The 21,762-nt window shown below is 34.9% G+C and overlaps 1 protein-coding gene across 5 annotated transcripts in view; it reads right to left on the reverse strand.

Moving 5' to 3' along the window:
- Positions 1-21,762, reverse strand: part of rad50 (DNA repair protein rad50) — a 664,851-nt gene that overhangs the window by 452,666 nt on the left and 190,423 nt on the right. For all 5 annotated transcript variants that reach the window (XR_016548684.1, XR_016548685.1, XM_090396855.1 and 2 more), the window contains exon 12: positions 2,173-2,327. Coding sequence is in view for 3 of the 5 variants with exons in the window: in XM_090396855.1 (XP_090252981.1) it covers positions 2,173-2,327 (155 nt within the window). In the remaining 2 variants the exon portion in view is untranslated. The remainder of the gene's footprint in view (positions 1-2,172; positions 2,328-21,762) is intronic.

A 21,762-nucleotide genomic window follows, 5' to 3' on the forward strand; every position in this document is an offset into this window, starting at 1 on the left:
TAATTACCAGTTATGTCTAACCAACGTATAAGTCTTACTACTGAAATAACCCAGTGAGTTTCTGGACTCCCATGAGGCACATACATAATAATAATAATATAGAATGGTCAAATGGCATTTTGAGTGGAGCAATGACTGGTTAAAATAAGCATTCATGAATGTGTAAACTCAGCTAATCTTAGCAAGGCTATTATACCAACTCAAAAGGATGGGTATGCAAAATAAATGTAAGACATGGATAGGAAACTGGCTCACAATGAAAACTTCTTTTTCACAACTGTTTCTAACTTCTTGCACTCACCATGAAGTTCAGATTTTTCTATTGTCAAACAAAACTTTCCCACATGCCTCTCTGGTGAATCAATCATTTTTTTTTCCCCATTGTCTGATAATAAGTCAAATCTTTAAAGGTTTGACTTTTGTTTTCCAACTCATTTTTTCTTGAATAATATTTGTATATCTCAGTCTAAAGTTGACCTCTGGAAGCAGTTGGACTTGGATTCTTTTTAAACTTTCTTACTTGCTTTTCTTTAATATAATATTCAATGTAATCTTACTCAAAACTAAATGGTAATCACCTATTTCAAATCTCCTAAATATTTATGTCCTGAACTAGCATGAAGATATCACTATGAACAATAATATTGTCAACAAGATTTCTTTTTTTCTTGTGTTGACACAAATTCATATGGAGAGACAACACAATGTTTATGTTAGTAATGACTAGTAAATGTCCCGAATGGAATGCAACAGGTTACTTGTCATCATCATTATTAACTTTGCTCTTTTCTCCATATTTTCACTTAACATTTCTGCATATCTGTTATTCCTTCCCAACTTTGCTGTTAAGATCTCTAACAAGGAATCAACTTTTCCTTTATATCAGTTACCTTATCAAATGACTTAAAAAAATTCCTCCACTTCTTCCTCACACTGAGACCATAAGCACAAATAAATCTCACTGTCCATTACTCCATTATGAACTCTGTCCACATTACTACTTGAATTTGTCTACCATTCAAGAAGATTATATCTGCATTTAGCTTGAATACTACAGCTACTTCTTCCTTTTCATGATCATTACTGCCTGAATATAACATCTTGTTATTTAGAAGAATCTCAACAAGGTACTTGTCCAATTCATCTGCAAATTTCAATTCATTCCCTATTTATATTCTCACATTGATGGTATGTATCTTGAATTCTGCTGATGTTGAGTTTGAATTTATTTCAGTAGCTGACTTTTCACTCTTTGCCTTGGTTCCCTGATGAAACTACGTAGTCTTTTTTAAGTAAGTGCTCAGTTAGAATGACATTTCATCTTGATGTAGTATCATTTTCTTTTAAACCAATACAGAATACAATCTAATTGGCTAAACGCGAAACTGCTAGCCTATTCATGTTCATTGTGTATCCAGGTAGATAACTATTAACAGGGCATAGGAAGGCAAGACTTGATAGTCTAAAAGTCATAGTCTGTTTTTTACATTGCTTAAAAGAATATGTAAAGGTCATCTCCCAGTCATCAAGCTTCACCCATTAAGCAACCTTATGTCGGAGATTAATTTCACTGCCTATCGTGAGACTAGCACCCTGCTTATATTGGAAGTCTGAAGTGGCATAAAAAAAGTTCTATGTTTGGATTCTAGAGCAGGGTTTCCAGATTATATAAAAATTAATAAAACTGTAGTGTCCACCCACCCATGGTATTAATATGCTATGGCTTTATGACCTTTTATGGATGAAAACAATTAAAAAGCTATAATTACACCTGCTTTAATTACACCTAATTACAGCTTTAATATACTATTCCTGTGAAAACCACAGGAATAGTATATTAAAGCTGATAGAGTGATGAAGTGAATTTTCTTTAGAAGAGTACTGTGTATGTGGATTTGGTTTGGACTTCTTGAGAGTTTGCCATAGCAGGTGAATTTGTTGTAACTGTGTTGGCTATAGTGAGGATCCACTGCAACTAAAATTGTGATAAAATAACTTTTGTGATGATAAATTCTTGAAATATAAAATGTCTTTTATGTTTTCCTGGTCATTTTGATGCCCTTTTAAGCCAGTTTTAAAACAGAAATTAATGTTTATCAACAATATACAATCAATGTGAAACATTCAGAAATGTTTTAATCTCCAAAAATGTAGATCATAAAGCATACCTACCTTATCACACAATAGTTTCTTCCTTCTGCTTTCTTCAGCCAAATTATCAACTTCATTCTGCAAGTCATTTAATGTACCATTAAATTCTGTCTTAATACCAACTTTAATTTCTGCTTCTGTCTTTTTAAGATGTTCCAAAAGAGCTTCATTTCTTGCTGATTTTTTAAATGAGAATTTAAATTATTAAACATCTGCAAACAATACTCGTTTAATTTTTATCAAGTATTCTTGTAGTACAAAAAAAAAATATGATTTTTTACAAACAAGTGTGAATGTGAAAAATTCATGATTGTGCTTTTGTGTGTACTGAGAGCAGATGACCTCACTAAATGTTATTCTAAGTATCCTGTGCAATGAAAAAAGGCCACCTCCCATAAAAATTACAATTTTTTTTTTAATTCTAATTAGCTACAATAGAAAGCCCCATTAGGAGGATTCTATTGTAGTGTAATCAGAAAACGTATCTGTTTCTTAGTTAAGTATACAAAATGCACAGTCAATGTTATATAACTCAAGAATTAAACATTTTCATACATCTGGGTACACATGGATTAGAATAAATTATTTTATGCTACATATAGAGACTGATTTGGCATTTCACTCTGAGCTACTAACCCACACAAATATAGAATGGTTTTAACATTTGTTATAACCAAAATATTAACTTCAAGTAGCTGTATATATGAATATTAGAATTGCCTAGATTAAAGAAGTTCATGTTCTGGAAAAATTTATCATAGAGTCCACTGTTTCATGATTGAAAATCATAGAAATCTTTGAAAACTGAGATGATTTAATTTGAAAACAAAACAAAAAAAAACAATAAATTTTACATAACCTTTATTATCGTATTTACTCAAACAGAACTTGCACCTCTGATTTTACTTTACAAAAAAAGAAATTAAAAAGTTTCGCATATACCTTGCACAAGACAAAAAAGTTTAAAACCTTAAAAAATAGATAACAAATGCTGTTATGGCAGCTTCAGATATTTTGGAATTTGGTTGAAGAGAATGAGTATTTCAACTCAACAATTGTCGACTTGCCTTTGTCATTGAGTCAGGCGATCTTTTGTTAATACTGCACCAATCATATACACATCTTCATAGTTGTGCTATCTCTACCGCCTACCATTGCTGTCCATTTCACGCTCTCCTTTCACTTCTTATTAGTCATTTATGAAGGACTGCTCATAATGTATCTCAAGTCTTGTAAATTACTGGTAATTTTTGCTTGTTAATTGGTTAAATTGGTTAATTGGTTAATTGGTAATTTTTGCTTGTTAATTGGTTAATTGGTAAAATTCAAGAATGGGTGGATCAGGATATGATACTCTATAGAGGCCAACATGGTTTTGTTAAAGGTAGATCCTGCCTTAGCAATCTATTAACTATTCATAATAGAATAACATCTGAGTTGGACAAAGGAACTGGCTACACAGTGGTACTTCTGGATTTTGCTAAGGCTTTTGACAGGATACCCCATAGAACACTGTTACACAAATTGGAGCAGATGGGAATGGATATTAAATTGGTGATATGGATAGGAGAATGGCTCAGGGAGAGATACCATAAGGTGGTGTATGGAGGAGCCGAGTCCAGAATGAGGCAGGTGACCAGTGGTGTGCCTCAGGGCTCTGTGCTTGGGCCAATGTTGTTTAATTTGTATATAAATGATATAGGAAACGGCTTAAAGGGAGATATTCAGTTGTTTGCTGATGATGCAAAGTTGTGTAGTGCAATAAAAAATCAAGCTGATGTTGAAAGTTTGCAGGAGGATTTAAATAAGCTGGTAAAATGGGCAAAAGAAAATGGATGTCAGTTCAATGTGGAAAAGTCATGCATTTTGGGATTAAAAGATTACCAGCTGTGTACTACATCGATGGAAAGGTACTCCAAGAGATTGATGAGGCTAGGGACTTAGGGGTATTGGTAGATAGGGAGATGAAGTTCAGAGGACACATTGCTAAGGTGTCCAAGATTGCACATAGGATTACTTGGTTGTTGAGGAACACACTGACATCCAGAGATAAAGAGGTTATTATTCCCCTTTATAAAGCATTGATACTTCCACATTTGGATTACTGTGCTCAGGTCTGGTCACCTGGATTCCTTGGAGATGAGGAGGCTGTGGAGAGGGTTCAGAGAAGAGTGACCAAGTTGGTGAGTGATATAAAAAATGCTCCCTACATTGATAGATTGAGAGCTTGTGGATTGCAGAGATTGGTTGATAGACGAAGAAGAGGGGATATGATAGAAACATTCAAATTACTAAAAGGTTTTTATAGGATTGATGCAGGGGAAATGTTTCAGCTGTGTGATAGTGATGGAAGAACAAGAGGGCATCTCTGGAAATTAAAGAAGGGTGTGGTTAACAAAGGTGTCAGAACAAGGTTTTTTGCCTGGAGGGTGGTGAATGAGTGGAATTCATTGCCTGACTTAGTTGTGAGCTCTTCGTCTGTAAATGAATTCAAGAAGAGATATAACAGATATTGTTTTGCTAGTTTGGGTCTCCCGCGATGAGTCTACTGACTCCATGGAGATACCCGTAATAATAATAATAATAATTTTTGCTTGAAATATGGAGAAACGTTCAAGTTACAGTACTGGTTTTAAACTCAAAGTTATGATAAACTCAAAGATCATATGATTCCAAAAGGACAAGCAATCATGAAACTGTGTGTTTTAATTTAATTACAAAAGCATTGTCGCTAAAGATTCAAATCTATCATGTGAAGATGGTGAGCAGCCGATCGTGTAAATAATGTGAACAATTATAAATTATAATGACTACTGAGGATTTAATTATAAATATCAATTTAGTTTTTTCTCGAAAAACTTTAGTTTCCAAAAATCCCTGAATATATCTTGTACCACGTTTTTTTAACTTTAATTTTTGGGAAAAAAGTGCAAATTATATTCGTGTAAATACTGTACTAATTTAGCTGAGCCTCATCTTTTGTAACATGCTTAAATAATACTGCATAAATCAATAAAAGAAACATACTTTTTATAAAAAACACAATCTTAAAAGAAACTTAAGCATGACAATGAACTTTAAAAGTAGAATAGAAGAGAAACAAAGGCAAATTAATAAATTAAGCAACAAAAAAAAAAATGGTGTAGTGTAAAAATGCAGGAAAAAAATAATGGCAAAAGAGCTTAATTATAAATGAAGTTGAAGTTTTACACAGAAGATAAGCACGTATAATGCTCCAAATATCTGAGAGCAGAATAAAAACAAAGAAACATTAATCAAAACAAAATAAAGAAAGCAAAGATGAGAATTATTAATGAAACTGATCTATACCATCTTAAGAGAGTGATAACAACCTGATATATATATATCAATTTGTGCACTACCTAAATAAGGTAGTGTCATTGGTTAGAAAAAAACTGATGATATAAAAGTAAAAGGTGACTTTCCTAGTTTCAGAAGGGGCACAGCATGGATATATTTTTTTAATGTTTATTAAATGCACATCCATATAAATTGGTTCAGAGCAGAGTAGATTTTTAAAACTATATTGGATGCCAGTGTATTTGTGGAAGTGATTGAAAGTGGGGCAAGCGTACATGAATGCATTGTGCTTAGATAACTATTTAAGATCATTTTGTTTCCTTCCCTTGTTTTCTTTTGAAGAAAAAGAGAAATTCAGGAAAGTTATGATTTGTTATGCTTATATGATCCTGAAGGGGTAACATGAGCAGAACCAAGTCTCACTTTTTTCTCCAAAATTAAAATAAAAAAATTGTTGTTCAAGATATATGCGGAGATTTTCAGAAACTAAAGTTTTTCTGAAAAAACTAAAATTGACGTTTATAATTAAATCCTCAGTATTCGTTATAACTTATAATTGCTCACATTATTTATAAAATGAATGCATTTAAATATTAATTATCAACGTTTTTTATGCAATCAGCCACTCACTTTCATCACGCAGTATATTTGAATCTTTTAGTGACAATGGTTCTGTAATAAAATTACTTATTTCTGGTGAAATCATGTCCCGAGCTCTCAAAATCCAGTTGTACAGCAGTTCTAATGATGGTCTCTTAATCTTAATCCATTCCCAAGAATCCAAGATTGAGAAGAAGTGTCAATGTCCTCACTTCCACATTTCCTCTACTGGTTGCTTCCATTTCTATGCATATCATTGGTGTGGTATTAACAAAAGATCATGCGGCTGAACAACAAAGGCAAGCCGACGATTGTTAACTTGAAATACTGATTTTCACTATTTCACAACATTCACTATATTTCTTAAAGTTTTAAACTTTTTAATTTCCTTTTTTGTAAAGTAAATCAGGAGTGCGGGATATACACGAGGGAGAGTTATATTCGAGTAAATACAGTAATGCTGTATCCACAACACTGAAATTTTTCTACCACATGATTAAATTCAAATATTTAATTGCATTAGTGAAAAATAAAATAACCTTTATTTGTTCTTGGTGAAAAAGAACTTGCAATTTCAAGCAACTTTAAATGTGCGATAGTTCTACAATACTATAATACTAGGAAAATTAAAGAAACAATAGAAAACAATAGTAATATATAGGTCCTAAGATGAAATTATCAATTGTAACAAAGGAAACAGCTGCTGTAAGAGGAAAAAATGGCGAACTTATAAAAAATAGAGATGCAATAATCAAAAGAATTCAAGAATTTTATACTGAACTCTATGAGGACAAAGACCGAGACATCCAAGAATCATCTATGGATAACTTGAGTGAGAAAGAACATGATGCCCCTGAGCTCTTACAAGGTGAAGTGAAAATGGTACTGTGGGAAATGAAGAATAGAAAGGCCCCCAGGAGAAGATGGAATTATGGTAGACTTCTTAAAACCGGGAGGAAGCCCTGTCATCAAACAGCTGACTAAACTCTTTAATAAATGCCTAAAACAGAGAAAGTTTCCAAAAAATTGGAGCAATTCACTTCTAATATTAATTTTCAAAAAGGGTAATAAGGAAGAAATTAAAAACTACAGACCTATAAGCCTACTCCCCACCATATATAAAGTCTTCACAAAAATTATAAATAATAGAATAAATTCTAAACTAGAAGGAATGGAATCCTGTGAAGAAGCTGGATTTAGAAAGAATTACAATACTTTGGACCATATTCACACATTAAGACAGGTCACTGAAAAATCAATTGAATACAATAAACCCTTATGCCTGGCCTATATAGACTACGAAAAAGCATTTGATTCAGTTAAAACATTTGCAACACTAAAAGCACTTGAAACCCAGGGAACTGAGAAACCATATATTGAAACACTAAAACATATTTACAATAATGCAACTTCTAATTATATAAAAATAGTGAAAAGTTCCCAATATAAAAAGGCATCAGCAAGGCAAAATATCTCCCAAATTATTTACAGCTGCACTAGAGGAAGTCTTTAGAAGCTTTGATTGGGAAACAAAGGGAACAAACATAAATGGAGAAAGACTGCATCATCTGAAATTTGCAGATGATGTTATCCTAATAGCAGATAATCTTGAAGATATGGAAGAAAGACTAAATCAGCTAAATGAAGCCTCTCCAGTAATTGAATTAAAAATAAATAGAGAAAAAACAAAAATAATGATGACATTCTATTGTTCACATTCTATAATAATGTTACCATTGAGCTAGACAAGGGGGAATGGATACACCATGATATTTTTGTATTTTGCTAAGGCTTTTGACAGAATACAGCATGGAAGACTGTTGCATAAATTGGAGAATATTGGTTTGGATTATAAAAGATTAGCAGGAATATGAGGATGACTGACTGACAAATATCAAAAAATGGTATACGAGGGATGTGAGTCTGCAAGATTTAAAGTAACCAGAGGTGTGCCACAAGGATCAGTGCTTGGTTCACTGTTATTCAATCTGTACATTAATGATATTAGGAAGGATTTGACAGGCGACATACAACTATTTGCTGATAATGCAAAGACAGGAGGCAATCAGGAATGCTGCTGATATGCAGTACTTGCAGAATGATTTGAATAGGATGGAATTGTGGGCTTTTGGAAAATGGATTATTATTATCTTAAGACCTCATGGAGTCAGACTCATCTAGGAGGTCCTTGTGTCATACATACAGCTCATCATACCGCATCTTAAACACTCAAATTCTCTGCAGACACCACACTCTCAGGCAAGGTATTCCAATTAATCACAACTCTGCATGCTGCAAAAAAACCTGCTTCTTACTCCCCTGCTCACACCCTCCTTATACAGCTTCTAGGGATGACTTGTGGTTCTCCCCTGATCTCCTACTGTTTTCTGCAAAACAGTGATCCTATAACAACCCTTTACTATCTTGTAGGTCTCTATCATATCTTCCCTCTTCCTCATATCCACTAGACTCTGTAAATTGAATCTTCTTAACCTTTCTTCATATTTGACATTTCAGAAATCAGAAACTAACTTAATCAGTTGCCTCTGGACAACCAGGTGACCAAATCTGTGCACAGTAGTCCACGAGTGGATTCTACATCCCAGCTAGAGATCTAGGAGTGTTAGTAGATAGGAAGTTAAAGTTCAGGGGCCATATAACAAAGATTGCAAATACAACTCAGAGGATAACTGGAATGCTGAAACAAATCGTGACATGTAAACATAAGGGCATCATTTTGCCTCTTTACAAGGCCTGGATAAGACCTCACTTGGACTATTGTATTATACAGTGGAGACAGTGCAAAGGAGAATGTTAAAATGATATCAGAATTGTGGAGTACTGATTATGAAGACAGACTGAGAATTTGTAGACTGCAGACACTAGCAAATAGGAGAATGAGGGGTGATATGATTGAGACTTACAAACTTCTAAAAGATTCATACAGGATTTCAGTTGATGGAATTTTTCATTTTATGGAGGCTGGGGAAAGGACAAGAAAGTATCATTGGAAGCTGAGAATGCTGCTAAGAATGGGATTGAGATCTAGATTTTTCTCTCAGAGAGTGGTGGATGATTGGAATGGAATTCCACTGGATGTTAGATGTGTATGTGTGCAAGCAAGCAGAGTGAATGAATTAAAGGACAAGTATGATAGCTGGTGCGTGTAGCATGTAGTCTCCCTCAGTGATACCCAGACTCCTGGAGGTCTCTTAATAATTATAATACAGAAGTACAACTACTATGGTATTACATCAATTTTCACTTCTTTACACCTAAGCATGCTGTTCTTACTATGTGATCTATAAGACAGTCAGAACAGTTATGATTATTAAATGTGTCTGTACATTAATTCCTGTTGGAGGTCAAATGAGTGGAAGACTATGCCTTAGACACCACTGCACACAGGGTCAATTGAAAAAAACAAAAGTGCTACACAGAAGTCGTTATAAGTCAGAGAGATTGTTTTTGAAATCAACAGAAGCCTTGAAACATACTCCAAATGTTTAAGCTAGTCCCATTGTTATACCAGATTGTTGTTTTTGAATATATAATACCAGTGAAATATCAAGCAAAAAGAGAAATCCTAGTTTTTTAGAAGCCGAGGATGCAATCGTTGTGATGTGTGTTTTTAAGTGCCCTATTCCTGCAAGTTGCCCTACTATGAACAGACAGGAAGATCAGTAAGCATCCACATGGAAGAAAGCATAAAATACATCTGCGATCATGATTATGGTCAATCAGGCATTAGATATATTTCATAGAATCGATTGGATAAAGATCACCATGCTCTACATAGTAAATTTAGAAGAGAACGACTATTTTTTGGAATCTGCAGCTGTTCTCAAATATCAACCTAATCTGAATAAATATGGTTACATTAAACTTTCCAAAATATGGGAAAAACTAATACTTCGAGATCCCAGTTTACATACTAGGCTGTGCCAACAGGTGCCCAGAGAGGGTGCCCCACCTAGTTAGGACTCTAGTCTTTCGTCCATGTGTTTCACTTAGCTTTGTGTTGCCTTTGTGTGTGTGTGTGTGTGTGTGTGTGTGTGTGTGTGTGTGTGTGTGTGTGTGTGTGTGTGTGTGTGTGTGTGTGTGTGTGTGTGTGTGTGTGTGTGTGTGTTACAAGTCTCATATTGTAATCCCTGATGTCTTAGTAAATGAGTTGAAATATTGGAAGAATTAACTATTATTTGTAATCCTTTTTTAGTAAGAGCCTCTGTAGCTCAGTCTGTATAGACAAAGCCCTTTGGTTGGAAAGACCTGGGTTCAATTCCCATCAGTGGTGTAAGGAATCTTTTATCTGGTCTCTTTCGACTAAAGGTGAGTTAGTCGATCTCATATGGAGTAAGGGTTTTTTCACCCAGAAACTTGGGTTTTTCATCTCTCAGAACAGGCAAACCTGCCCATGAACACACACGGATCTACAGTCATAAAAACCAACATACTTAATCCCTCAGTAGGGGAGCTCAACCAGTCCTAAGGGATGGTGGGGGAACCCCCATATGAATAAATAAATAAGGTCCTTTCTTAGTACTGTTTCACTCCATTAAGGCTCAAACATGAGTTTCTAGTAACACTTAATATATAGATTATGATTATTCATGGTGAAAATATAGTACATGAGACAAAACATTACCCTAAGTTAAAACTTCAATTGTCTAGAGAATTAAACAGGACGGCCTTTCTTAAACGTTATCAACCAATAACTATCTGTTTTTGTAAGGTACTGGAGAAAACGTTAAATGCCAGACTTCTCTAGTATTTAGAAAGCCATAAACATCTTTCCAACACACAATGTCAACTTAGGAAAAAGTACAAAAGAGCAGTAAGTATCCTTTGCATTCTATCCTCTACAGCAGCATTTCCCAAACTTTTCCTACGACGAAACACTTCACAAATCCTGAAATTTTCACGGAACACCTTGGTTATTTTGGAATGTGTTAATTAATAATTTAGCTTATTTTTATTATTAATTAATAATTGATGATTAATTAATAATTAATTAAACATAAACATCATTAAATTATACGTTGGTTATGCATTACTAAATCACTTAAGGAATTGACAACGAAGATACGAATATAAATTAAATTATACTTTAATAAATATTTCCGATATTTCAACAACGTCACGTTGCCATCTTCAAAAGGAACGTATAAAAAAAGGCACGTGCACGTAGGCACTACAACACAGTACGGTGGAAGAAAGCTACAGTAATACACCGTAACAAATACAAATTCGAAAGACTATTACTAGCTAAGACTAGCTCATCTTATACATTCTTATTTACTGAGAGCTGATGATCCACCTATGTGTGAAAAATGCAACATGCCTCTCACCTTTGTCATATTCTGGTAGAGTGCCAGCACTTCACACAAGAGAGGAATGAAACGTTCACTAATATATCTGAGCTATATACACCCAGCCAAATTTTATCAGACTTGGAAAAATTGTATGATGTTTTATAACTTATGCCAAAGAATTTTAATTATATAAACACATTTCTATTTTTATGTAGATACTCCATTGCTAACTTAATTCATTATTGTTTTTTTTTTTAAATTTGCTTTGTCACATCTGTCATTGCAACATCACCATGTAGACGGCACACCCATGCAAAATAATCACTTAGTAATTAAAATTTTTGGTGTGCTTCAGTTACCTATCTAACTCGGGATTTGCTTCTTTGAAGCAAAATAATGAACGAATTTTAAGATTTCTTATGAGAGAAAGCTAGCTGATGACACCTCACTTTCTCTCATTTTGGCCTTCCTTACCATACAGGTCATTCTTCTTACCTGTATACCTTGTAATGCTCAATGGGCATGCTAGTTACCTTTTTCTTTATACTCCCTCCACAGCTTTTTCTTTGTCTGGAACTCCTACTTAATGATGCTATTCATCCATCTAACTCCAATCTGATTTATCCTTCTTACTCTGGGTATACAATTTTATATGTTTTCTTCAAAAATCCTTTAATCACTTTCCCATGCATCAGAAACATCTCTCCCTTCGAATTATTATGCAATGCACTGCTGAAACTGACCGTTTAATCTTGTTGTAATCACTTGCTTGATAATTCCACATATATCCCTTAAGAGAAAATTCTGTATGTCTGGCAATCTCCCAGATCAAGACTACATGATCACTTTTCCCAAGCAGAGGCAGTATGGCTTGGTTACTGTTAAATCCTCTGATGCTATTACAGCATTCTCAAACCTTGTGTCCCCTCCATTACATGCCATCTCAGCTGCTATCTCTAAGCAGTTACATAAATTCCATTTGCTTTTCTCCTTGTGAACCCTCCTTCCAATCTATGTCTCCTTGTTTGATTCCAGTCATTTCTTGACTACTTGTTTTAATATAAAAATCTGGAGCTGCCAATCCTATTTTCATACAAGTTTGCTCTTCAAATTTCTCTCTCTCTCTCTTTATTTTCTTATTTTTAATCCTCTTCTCATAATTGAAATCACTCATAACAATTACTCAACCTGCTTGCACTAATTTGCCAATGCATGCCATCTACATTCTCCCTCATACCACCTGGATTAAAACAGCAACCAATTATACATTTCATCCTGTTGGCCTCTACCTCATACCAGATAGCCTCAAATGAACTAACTGCCTTCTGCATCTCTGTCCTCCTGATGTACTCTATTCTTTTGAGATCAACTTAAATTATTTTGCTATCATTAGCAAAACCTCTGTCCTATTTTGTTCCTTCTGTCCTTTCCAAAGATACTATATTCTATGTATTTTATTCCTATGATTGCATTATCCCCAGTCAACCAAGTTTTACTAAATCCTTTAACTTTTGGCCAAGTTGAGCTTACTAATGCCAGAAACTACTAGCCATTATTCTGAAAACATCTGACATTAGCATATATAAACTGCAATACTCCCTTTCATCCCACAACCACATGTTGTTTGGCCCAACAAAGTTAAGAAACTGGGGTGCTACATTCTACATCATGTGATCACTCTCCCAATAAACCTATACGTTGCCTGGACTGACCCATGTTCACTTGCATCTTCCCTAAACATTCTAGTTTCCCTGACTCTGCACTTCTGAACTCTTGCTAAACAACACTTTCTCAAGATCCTGACCCTGGATCCTTGTTTGATTCCAGTCATTTCTTGGCTACTTGTTTTAATATAAAAATCTGGAGCTGACAATCCTATTTTCATACAAGTTTGCTCTTCAAATTTCTCTCTCTCCCTTTTTATTTTCTTATTTTTAATCCTCTTCTCAAAATAAGCTTGATTTGCATACCTAGTTATTAGTGATATTGTTATATATAATTGGTTGTATTTTGTTTATTTTTGACTGTGTTGTTAAGTGGAGGTGTTTAGTCAACTACTATTACACAATATTCTTTCAAAAACATTCTTCATTATGGCACTGATGTGTACAATAAAAATGTTGACCAAAATATTGATGTTGACTGATATTAACATGTGGGATTTAGTGCAATGTAGCATGTGTTTAATGTATTTGTTGCTGAGAGTGAATGGTTTGTGGTATGAGAGCAGAATGGAGAGAATATTTGTCAGAAATGTTTCGTGAGTATAAGAAATGCACGTCATGATGGGAGTGAAAGAACAAAGTGACTGATATTCTGGATATAAGGCAGGAATGTCAAAGTGTTATGGATAATGTAGTGGGAGCAGAGAATGATAGTGCAAAATATGAATGAGAATTTGAAGAAAGTGGTTGAAAGTAATAATGTGGATGATGATGATATGCTAGTGCAGAAAGAAACTACATGCTTGCACAGACTCCTTCATAGGACAAAACATGATCTCCAGCAACAGGAGAAATGATTGGTGTGTGGTATAAAAGGACAGAGTATGAAAGAAAGAGTGAATGACAAAAGCTTAAAAATGCAAGAAACTGGGAGAAAAGAGACAGAATTGTATGGGGATTAGATGATGAAAGCATGTTTTCCAGGTGTGAAGATAAAGCACATTAGTGAACCTGTAAGCTTGCAGAAGAAAGAAGCGAACGAGTTAATTGTTTTGGCAGACACAAATGATTTGATATGTGAGAAATATGCAATAAGAAAAGATATGAAGAAGTTGTTAGCAGAAGCAAAAGTGAAGAGTAAGAAAGCAATGATTGCGAGTTTGCTGCTTCGGTATAGGACAGAATTGGGAAGGAGGGTCATATTGCTGATGAATCAATGAGAAGATTATGCAGGAGGAATGGTGAGCAGTTTATAGATGTGTGGAGTGAATTTGATGGACGTAAGGATCTGTATATATGCCTGATGGACTGCACTTAAATTGTTTTGGAGTTAAGTGCTTGAAGAAAGTGTTGTTCAGTGAGAGAATAGACGTGCAAAACAAGGGAAAAGAAAGATATTATGGAAGAAGCAATCAAGAATGTGTCTAGCCACTAGTGGGACAAGTGAGTGTAAGTGCAGGAATAATTGTGCAGAAATAGCCACCCCTGAAATAGATAAGTATGAGTACAGGAATGATTGTGAATAGCTGGGTGCAATTTCCAAGGTTTAAAATGTGAATGGGCAAGTAATTGAATTATGAAAGGGTAACTGTGGACCCAAGAAGTTGTTAACATGCATATACACGAATACCCGAAATATCTGAAATAAAGGAGAAAAGTTTTTAGCATTTGTCAGCTCAACTTGGACAAAAATTATTGGCATTAGGAAAACCTGGTCACCAGAGTATGATGTAGTTACAGGGATAGAACGTAATAGATATTATATTTTCAGAGAAGATAAAAGAAATAGAGCAGGAGAAGGGGTTATTATTAATGATAGCTGAAGAAATTCAACCAGCAAAAATAAAAGTTAAGGAAGATTGTAGATCTGATGGAGGTGGGTTCATCTGAGGCTGTGCTGTGAGATAGAGGCAAATAGAACAAAATATATTGTTGGTTGCTGTTATACAACTGGGGGTTTAAAGATATGAATGACATGCATCAGCAAATTAGCACAATGAGTGCAAGCTAAGCAATTATAATGGGAGACTTCAACTATGGGGATATTGGAAGGAGCAAAGGGCACAGAACAAAATGGAAGTGAAATTTATACAATTACTAATGGATAATAACCTGAAACAGCACATGATGGAAGGGACCAGGGATTTAAGAATATAGGATCTGGTAATAGCATCAGAAGATCTATAACTGCAGTAGCAACTCTACCTCTGATCAAGGAGAGTGACACACGGTCTTGTCCTCCAAGGACAAGACTGCAAGTGGAAACATGGAAATTTCAGTCAAGAAAATGTTTATGTGCAACTGCAAAACTGTCGATTATGAACGAACTTTGGAGGCAACTTGAAGCAGCATCATGACATGAGAAACTACATGGCATAATGTCATTAGTGCATGGGAAGTGATTAAGGATTGGTTGAGCAAGGAAGTATCAGAGTGCATACCCAGAGTCAGGAGGATAAACCATGTAAGGATTAAGTGAATGAGTTACAATATAAAGTAGTAGCTCCAAAAAACAGAAAGCATTGTGGAAGGAATATAAACAACAAGGTGATCACCATGCCCATGAGCAGTATAAAGCACAAGCAAGAAGGATAACTAGTATGGTAAGGAAGACTAAATCAGACGTCGAGAGAAAATTACCTAAGCAATTCAAAGTAAATCCAAAAGAGTTTTTTGCTACATAGCAAATCAATAATATTTTACTGCTTCTCTCTTCATCAGGGTCAACCTCCAAGCATTGCTGCTTAAAAACTTCGATTGTACAAAAAATATTTTCATATTGTTTCTGTGAAATCTGTTTTGGCTGACTATCAGTGGCTAAATTTTCTTCATATTCTTCCCGCTGTACATCTAAATTTAGCAGGTCGGAATCACTCGAGTCTTCAGAATGAAATTTAGTTAACTCTTGGACGTTATCATTGTCAATCTTATCAAAACCCAGTTCACACCCGATGTTGGCAATTTCTTCAAAAACATTATCTATTTCATTTGAAAAGCTTCCAAAATCTTTTGCACAATGTGGAAGAATGCACTTCCAAACGGCTCGCATATTGCTAGCAGTAATTTCATTCTAAGATTGATGAATATTTTCAATAACAGATTTAACATTAAATTTCTTCCAGAATTCTACTAATGTCATAGAATTCTCACCAGATTTTGTTTCTATTACCTGTTTAAATGTTCTTCTCAGGTAGTATGCCTTAAAGGTTGCGATAATCCCCTGGTCCATAGGTTGTATGAGAGAAGTTGTATTTGGCGGTAAAAATATCACTTTAATATTCTCACACAATGAATCAAGAGAAGTAGGGTGACCAGGTGTGTTGTCTAAAATAAACAGAGCTTTAAAATCAAGATTATTTCGCTTGCAAAAATTCTCAACCGTTGGACGAAAATGACTTGTGAACCAGCTTTCAAAAAAAGATTAGTAATCCATGCTTTCTTGTTAGATTTCCAAATAACTGGGAGGAAAGCTTGATTAATGCCTTTGAGATCCCTAGGATTTTGTGCCTTATAAATTACCATTGGTTTTAACTTTAGATCACCTTCGGCATTGAAACCATCGCAAAGGATAGAAGAGTCATTCTATCCTTTGCGACTTTATAACCAGACTGAGATTTCTCTGATTTGGCCAGAAAAGTCTTGGAAGGCATTCGCTTCCAAAAAAGGCCAGTTTCATTGACAATAAATATTTTTGGTCACAATAGCCCCCTTCTTCCACAATTTTCTTCAAAATATCTGGATAATTTGCGGCCACCTCTTTATCTGCACTTGCAACTTCATCTGTAATTAGAACATTATGTAGGCCATTTCTCTTTTTGAATCGCTCAAACCACCCAGCACTAGTGTGGAATTCTTCTTTAACATCATTGATAGCCCTTTCTTTCAAGGTTGCAAACAGACTTAATGCTTTTGATTTAATAAGATCAGTGCTTAGCGGGATCCGTTTTTGGTTACAATCTTTGATCCATGTAGAAAGAAGTCTCTCTAATTCAATCATTATAATACTTTGATTTCGAGTGGTCTGCATGCATGATGAACTTAAAGCAGCCTTACCTTTTTCTCTGTATTTAGCAGCTTTGCTTAAAATTGCTCTTATACTTGATTCACCCATTTTGTGTTCTTGTCCTAGCTTTGCTCTGGACTTGCCTTGTTCATTTTTCTTTATTATTTCAAGTTTTTCTTCCAATGAGATTACTTTCGAATCTTTTTCACACATCCACTTTTTTACTCACTAATTCTTTCACTCATGATTAAAGCTTGGGAAAATACTTTAAAATAAAAAAGTAAGGAAAACACACTCGTATAACATTGCAAAGGAGGCATGAGATATGATCATCAAAACGCTATGTAATTATAGCATGTACCTTGATCTTCAATTTTAGTGGAAAAATTTTCTTTATACTTCATTGCTGATGTCACTAACATTTGCAACACAGATGTTATTTCATTCAGTTTTGAGAGCAGAAGATATGCCTTAATTTGTTGTAATCGGCTTGCAGGCAATTTTTATGATCGGCCATAAACAGCGGTATTCTCTTTCCCGATTGCTGAAAGATTTCAATGTGCGAAAATTAACGATAATTCATGAATATTTCCATGTTTAAAAATATGCCTCTTGGTCACTGACATTTGCTACACAGATGTCATTTCCTTCAATTTTGAGAACAGAGAATACGGCGTCGATTGTTATAATCCGCTTGCAGACAATTTTTATTACCAGCCACAAACAGCGGTATTCCCAAATGTTGAAAGGTTTCGATGTGTGAAAATTAACGATACACAGATGTTATTAGGCGTTCTGGGTCTGAGCTTTTCGACATATTCTCGAATATTATTCTCCTCAGAATATTTCCACTATAAAATATTTATTCATGAAAAATGCTTAGAAAACTAAAATGACAAATTCCAGGATAGATAGAAATTTTTTAAAATCTGTAACATTTATTTTTTAAGATGTATATAGGTGCACTAATCGAATTTGGGTATCGAAAAAAAATGACGCACTAATCGAGGAATTACTGTATATCATAAAAAGCATGGTTATTAATTGGTTTATATTTCACTGGATTTCAAACCAGCATCTTCAGAACATATGTGTTACAGTTAACATGTGACAATGAATAAGTGAAAAATTCAAATTGTAATGAACAAAAGATGGAAAGTCCTAATTTGGCACCGTCTAATGTTGTAAAAAAGAAGTATTACTTCCAATGAATTCTTACTCTACCTTCTTCCATCAACTACCTATTCTTGCTAATGGATACTGCATCATTAGCGAAATATATAGGTATAATATGGAGGAGAGAGAGAGAGGTGCATGATCGAGATTGTTGGAGGCACCTTTGCGATTGTACTCATGGAGAAATCCTGAATGAAACACAGGTCCATCAATGTAATCAATCAATCTGTTATCTATCAAGACTCCAATATCAACAAATCTTATGTTTGATGATACTGGAGTCTTTTAAGGCACCTTTTACTGTTGCAAACAATCCACACCCTGATCATCATCATCAAATTCCACACATGCACCCTCAAGGGGTGTACAGGATATGATAGTACTACATGAAAAACTTACATCATTACTAAGTTCCTATCTACAATTTTCCTCCAAATCAGTCTGTTACTTATCATGACTCCAATATTATCATTATCAGAACTTATATTTCTATTGTCTAAGGCACATTGTACCATATCAATCCACCTATATCTTGGTCTTCCCCTGGGTCGTTTTCCTGCAAACCTGGCAGAGAACACTCGTTTTGCTAATCATTCCTCGCCCATTCTGTTTAAGTGACCAGACCACCTGAGATTAGCTCTGCTAATGCATTCCTGGATGCCGACAATGTCAAGTTCTTTCCTAATATCCTCGTTTTTAATATGATATTGCCATTGATGCAATCTATTCACGCCTCTAATCTTTCTCAGGACTCTCATATCTGCGGTCTCTAGTCTTTGGTCAAGTGTTTTACTTCTGACCCAGCTCTCAGATGCATAAGTTAAAACTGGTTTGAACACTGTCTTGTATACAGCTAATTCAGTGTTGCGACTAATTTCTCTCTTATTCCATATGAATTTATTCAACTGACTTCCTACCATACCGTATAGCTTTGATGATTCTGTAGTCTATTTCCATATTTAATTTACCATCTTCACTAAAAATCGTGCCTAAGTAGCTGAAATGTTTCACTTGTTCCACAGGTTCTCCATTCATAACATAGTGGACATTTTCAATGATTCTGCCTATTTTCACTGTCTTTGTCTTTTTATTGCTGACCTTCATTCCATATCTATTACAACAGTTATTCAATTTAGTCAGAGAATCTTGAAGACTTGTAGCAGATTTATTTAGAAGTATAACATCGTCCGCATAAAGCAAAGAACTAGCATTAATCCAATTTTGATATCATGTTTAATACCACTTTCCTTCATAACATGATCCATATAGATAATGAATAACAGAGGGGATAATGTACATCCTTGTCTCACACCATCATTAAACCATCTTCCTGTACTTCCTTCAATTCTAACACTGCTGACTTACAACTCAAATAAAGACTAAGTATTGCTTGATATAATGTCCCATTGACACCATATAACGGTAGCGTATTGAATAGCTTCTCTCTTGGCACCTTGTCATATGCCTTTTCCAAATCGACAAAACTTAAATACAGATCTTTGTTATATTTCCATGATTTCTCCACTATTTGTCGTAAAGTGAAGATCTGATCCTGACAGCCTCTATTTGACCTGAATCCAGCTTGTTCTTCACCAAGCTTTTCTTTCACAATTCTTCTCAACCGTTTCTCAAGTATACTTGCATAGATCTTGCCAGGAACACTCAGTAGGGAAAAACCTCTGTAATTCTCACATTCAGTTTTATTTCCCTTTTTATAGATGGGCACTATGAGAGCTCTGTTCCAATCCTCTGGAATTTGACTGTCTAATCAGGCCTTTTGAATTATGCAATGTAGCCACCGTAAAATTTTTATACTTCCACATTTGAACATTTCTGGCTGAATTCCATCTACTCCACTGCCTTTTCACATTTAAGGTTTTTTTTTTTTTTTTTTTTTCCCATATAGTGAAACCTATATGGGAAATAGCTATGTTCTATAGCTATGGAGTATCCATAGATATAGAACATGTATTCCACAAATAACTTTTTTATTATGTAAATATTTCATCATATGTATCATAATACATCATCAGTACAATTATTGAACAACAGGAAATGAATTAAAAAACAATAGTGTGCATGCTTAAATTGGAATCCCTATCAATTTAAGCATGCACACTACTGTTTTTTAATTCATTTTTTATTGTTGTTTGATAATTATACTGATAATGTATGATGAGTGCCGGCTTGAGGGTATGTGAAGTCCCTAGGCTGGTTTTATCAATGCATTGTAAGACATGACAGGTGTCATAAAATTCTTAGTTGTGTGGACAGACTTATGTGTTCGTTGAACAAGTTGTTTATTATTTTAACGGTATATAATAGAACACAGAAACTAAGTAAATAATTAATTTATTAACTTATTGCTGATATTTCGCTGGTGTTATAACCAGCATCTTCAGAGCACTAAAACACTGTTTGTCACAATATGCGAGACTATAACAACATGGTGTACTTAAACAAAATTGTAGCAGCAACACAAAGACTAGAGTCCTGATTTTGGCACCCTCTATCTGAAAAAAAAAAAAAAAAAAAAAAAAAAAAAAAAAAAAAAACAGAGCTATCACATATTACTAGAGTCCTAGAAAAGTGCTAGTTTTTTCTTAATATGACTGTCTCCCAGATCTCTTCGGCAAGTTAATACAGCCATATCTGTTGAGATTTGGAGTGTGCTTTAGGGCTTCTGTCGCCTCTAAGAACAATCTCTCTGATTTATACGGATTTCTGTGTAGTACTTTTGTGTTTTTCCAGTTGATCCTGTGTGCAGGGGTATCCAGAGCATGGTCTGCTAGGCCCGACTTCCCATAATGATAATTCCGGACGTATCTTTTATGTTCGCTGATGCGGATGTTCACAGTTCTTCCTGTTTGACCGTAGTAGGCTTGATTACATGAGCAGGGTAATTGGTAGACTCCTGGATGTGATAAAGGAGGAATGCTGTCCTTGGGTGAGCGGATGAGGGTAGCTAATTTGCTACATGGTCTGAATGTAGTGCGTAGTTTATGTTTATTGAGAATTCTTGAGATCTTTTCGGATGTGTCTTTAATGTAAGGGATGGTGACTGTTTTGTTGTAGTTCTCTGTGGTGGATGGTGGGAGGGGTTACTGTTTTTTAATTCATTTTCTATTGTTGTTTGATAATTATACTGATAACGTATGATGAGTGCCAACTTGAGGGTATGTGAAGCCCCTAGGATGGGACAGCCATGGACTCCCCCCTTTCCCCCCCAGCCAACTTTTACATAGAACACCTGGAAAAACAAGCAATCAATACAGCCACTCTCAAACCAACACTTTGGCTACGCTATGTTGACAATGTACTTGCTATTTGGCCACATGGCCCAGAGACATTGAAAACATTCTTAGCACATTTAAATAGCCAACATCCAAAAATCCACTTTACTATGGAACTGGAAGCCAACAACTGTCTGCCCTTCCTGGATACACTTATCACACGTCTTCCAGATGGTTCCTTATCATTTTCAGTTTTTAGAAAACCCACACATACAGGTAGATACTTACACAAACAATCACAC

This window comes from Typopeltis vanoorti, chromosome 8 (assembly GCF_054136105.1).
Source record: "Typopeltis vanoorti isolate ZY-2024b chromosome 8, IOZ_Tvanoo_1.0, whole genome shotgun sequence".
Taxonomy (NCBI): domain Eukaryota; kingdom Metazoa; phylum Arthropoda; class Arachnida; order Uropygi; family Thelyphonidae; genus Typopeltis; species Typopeltis vanoorti.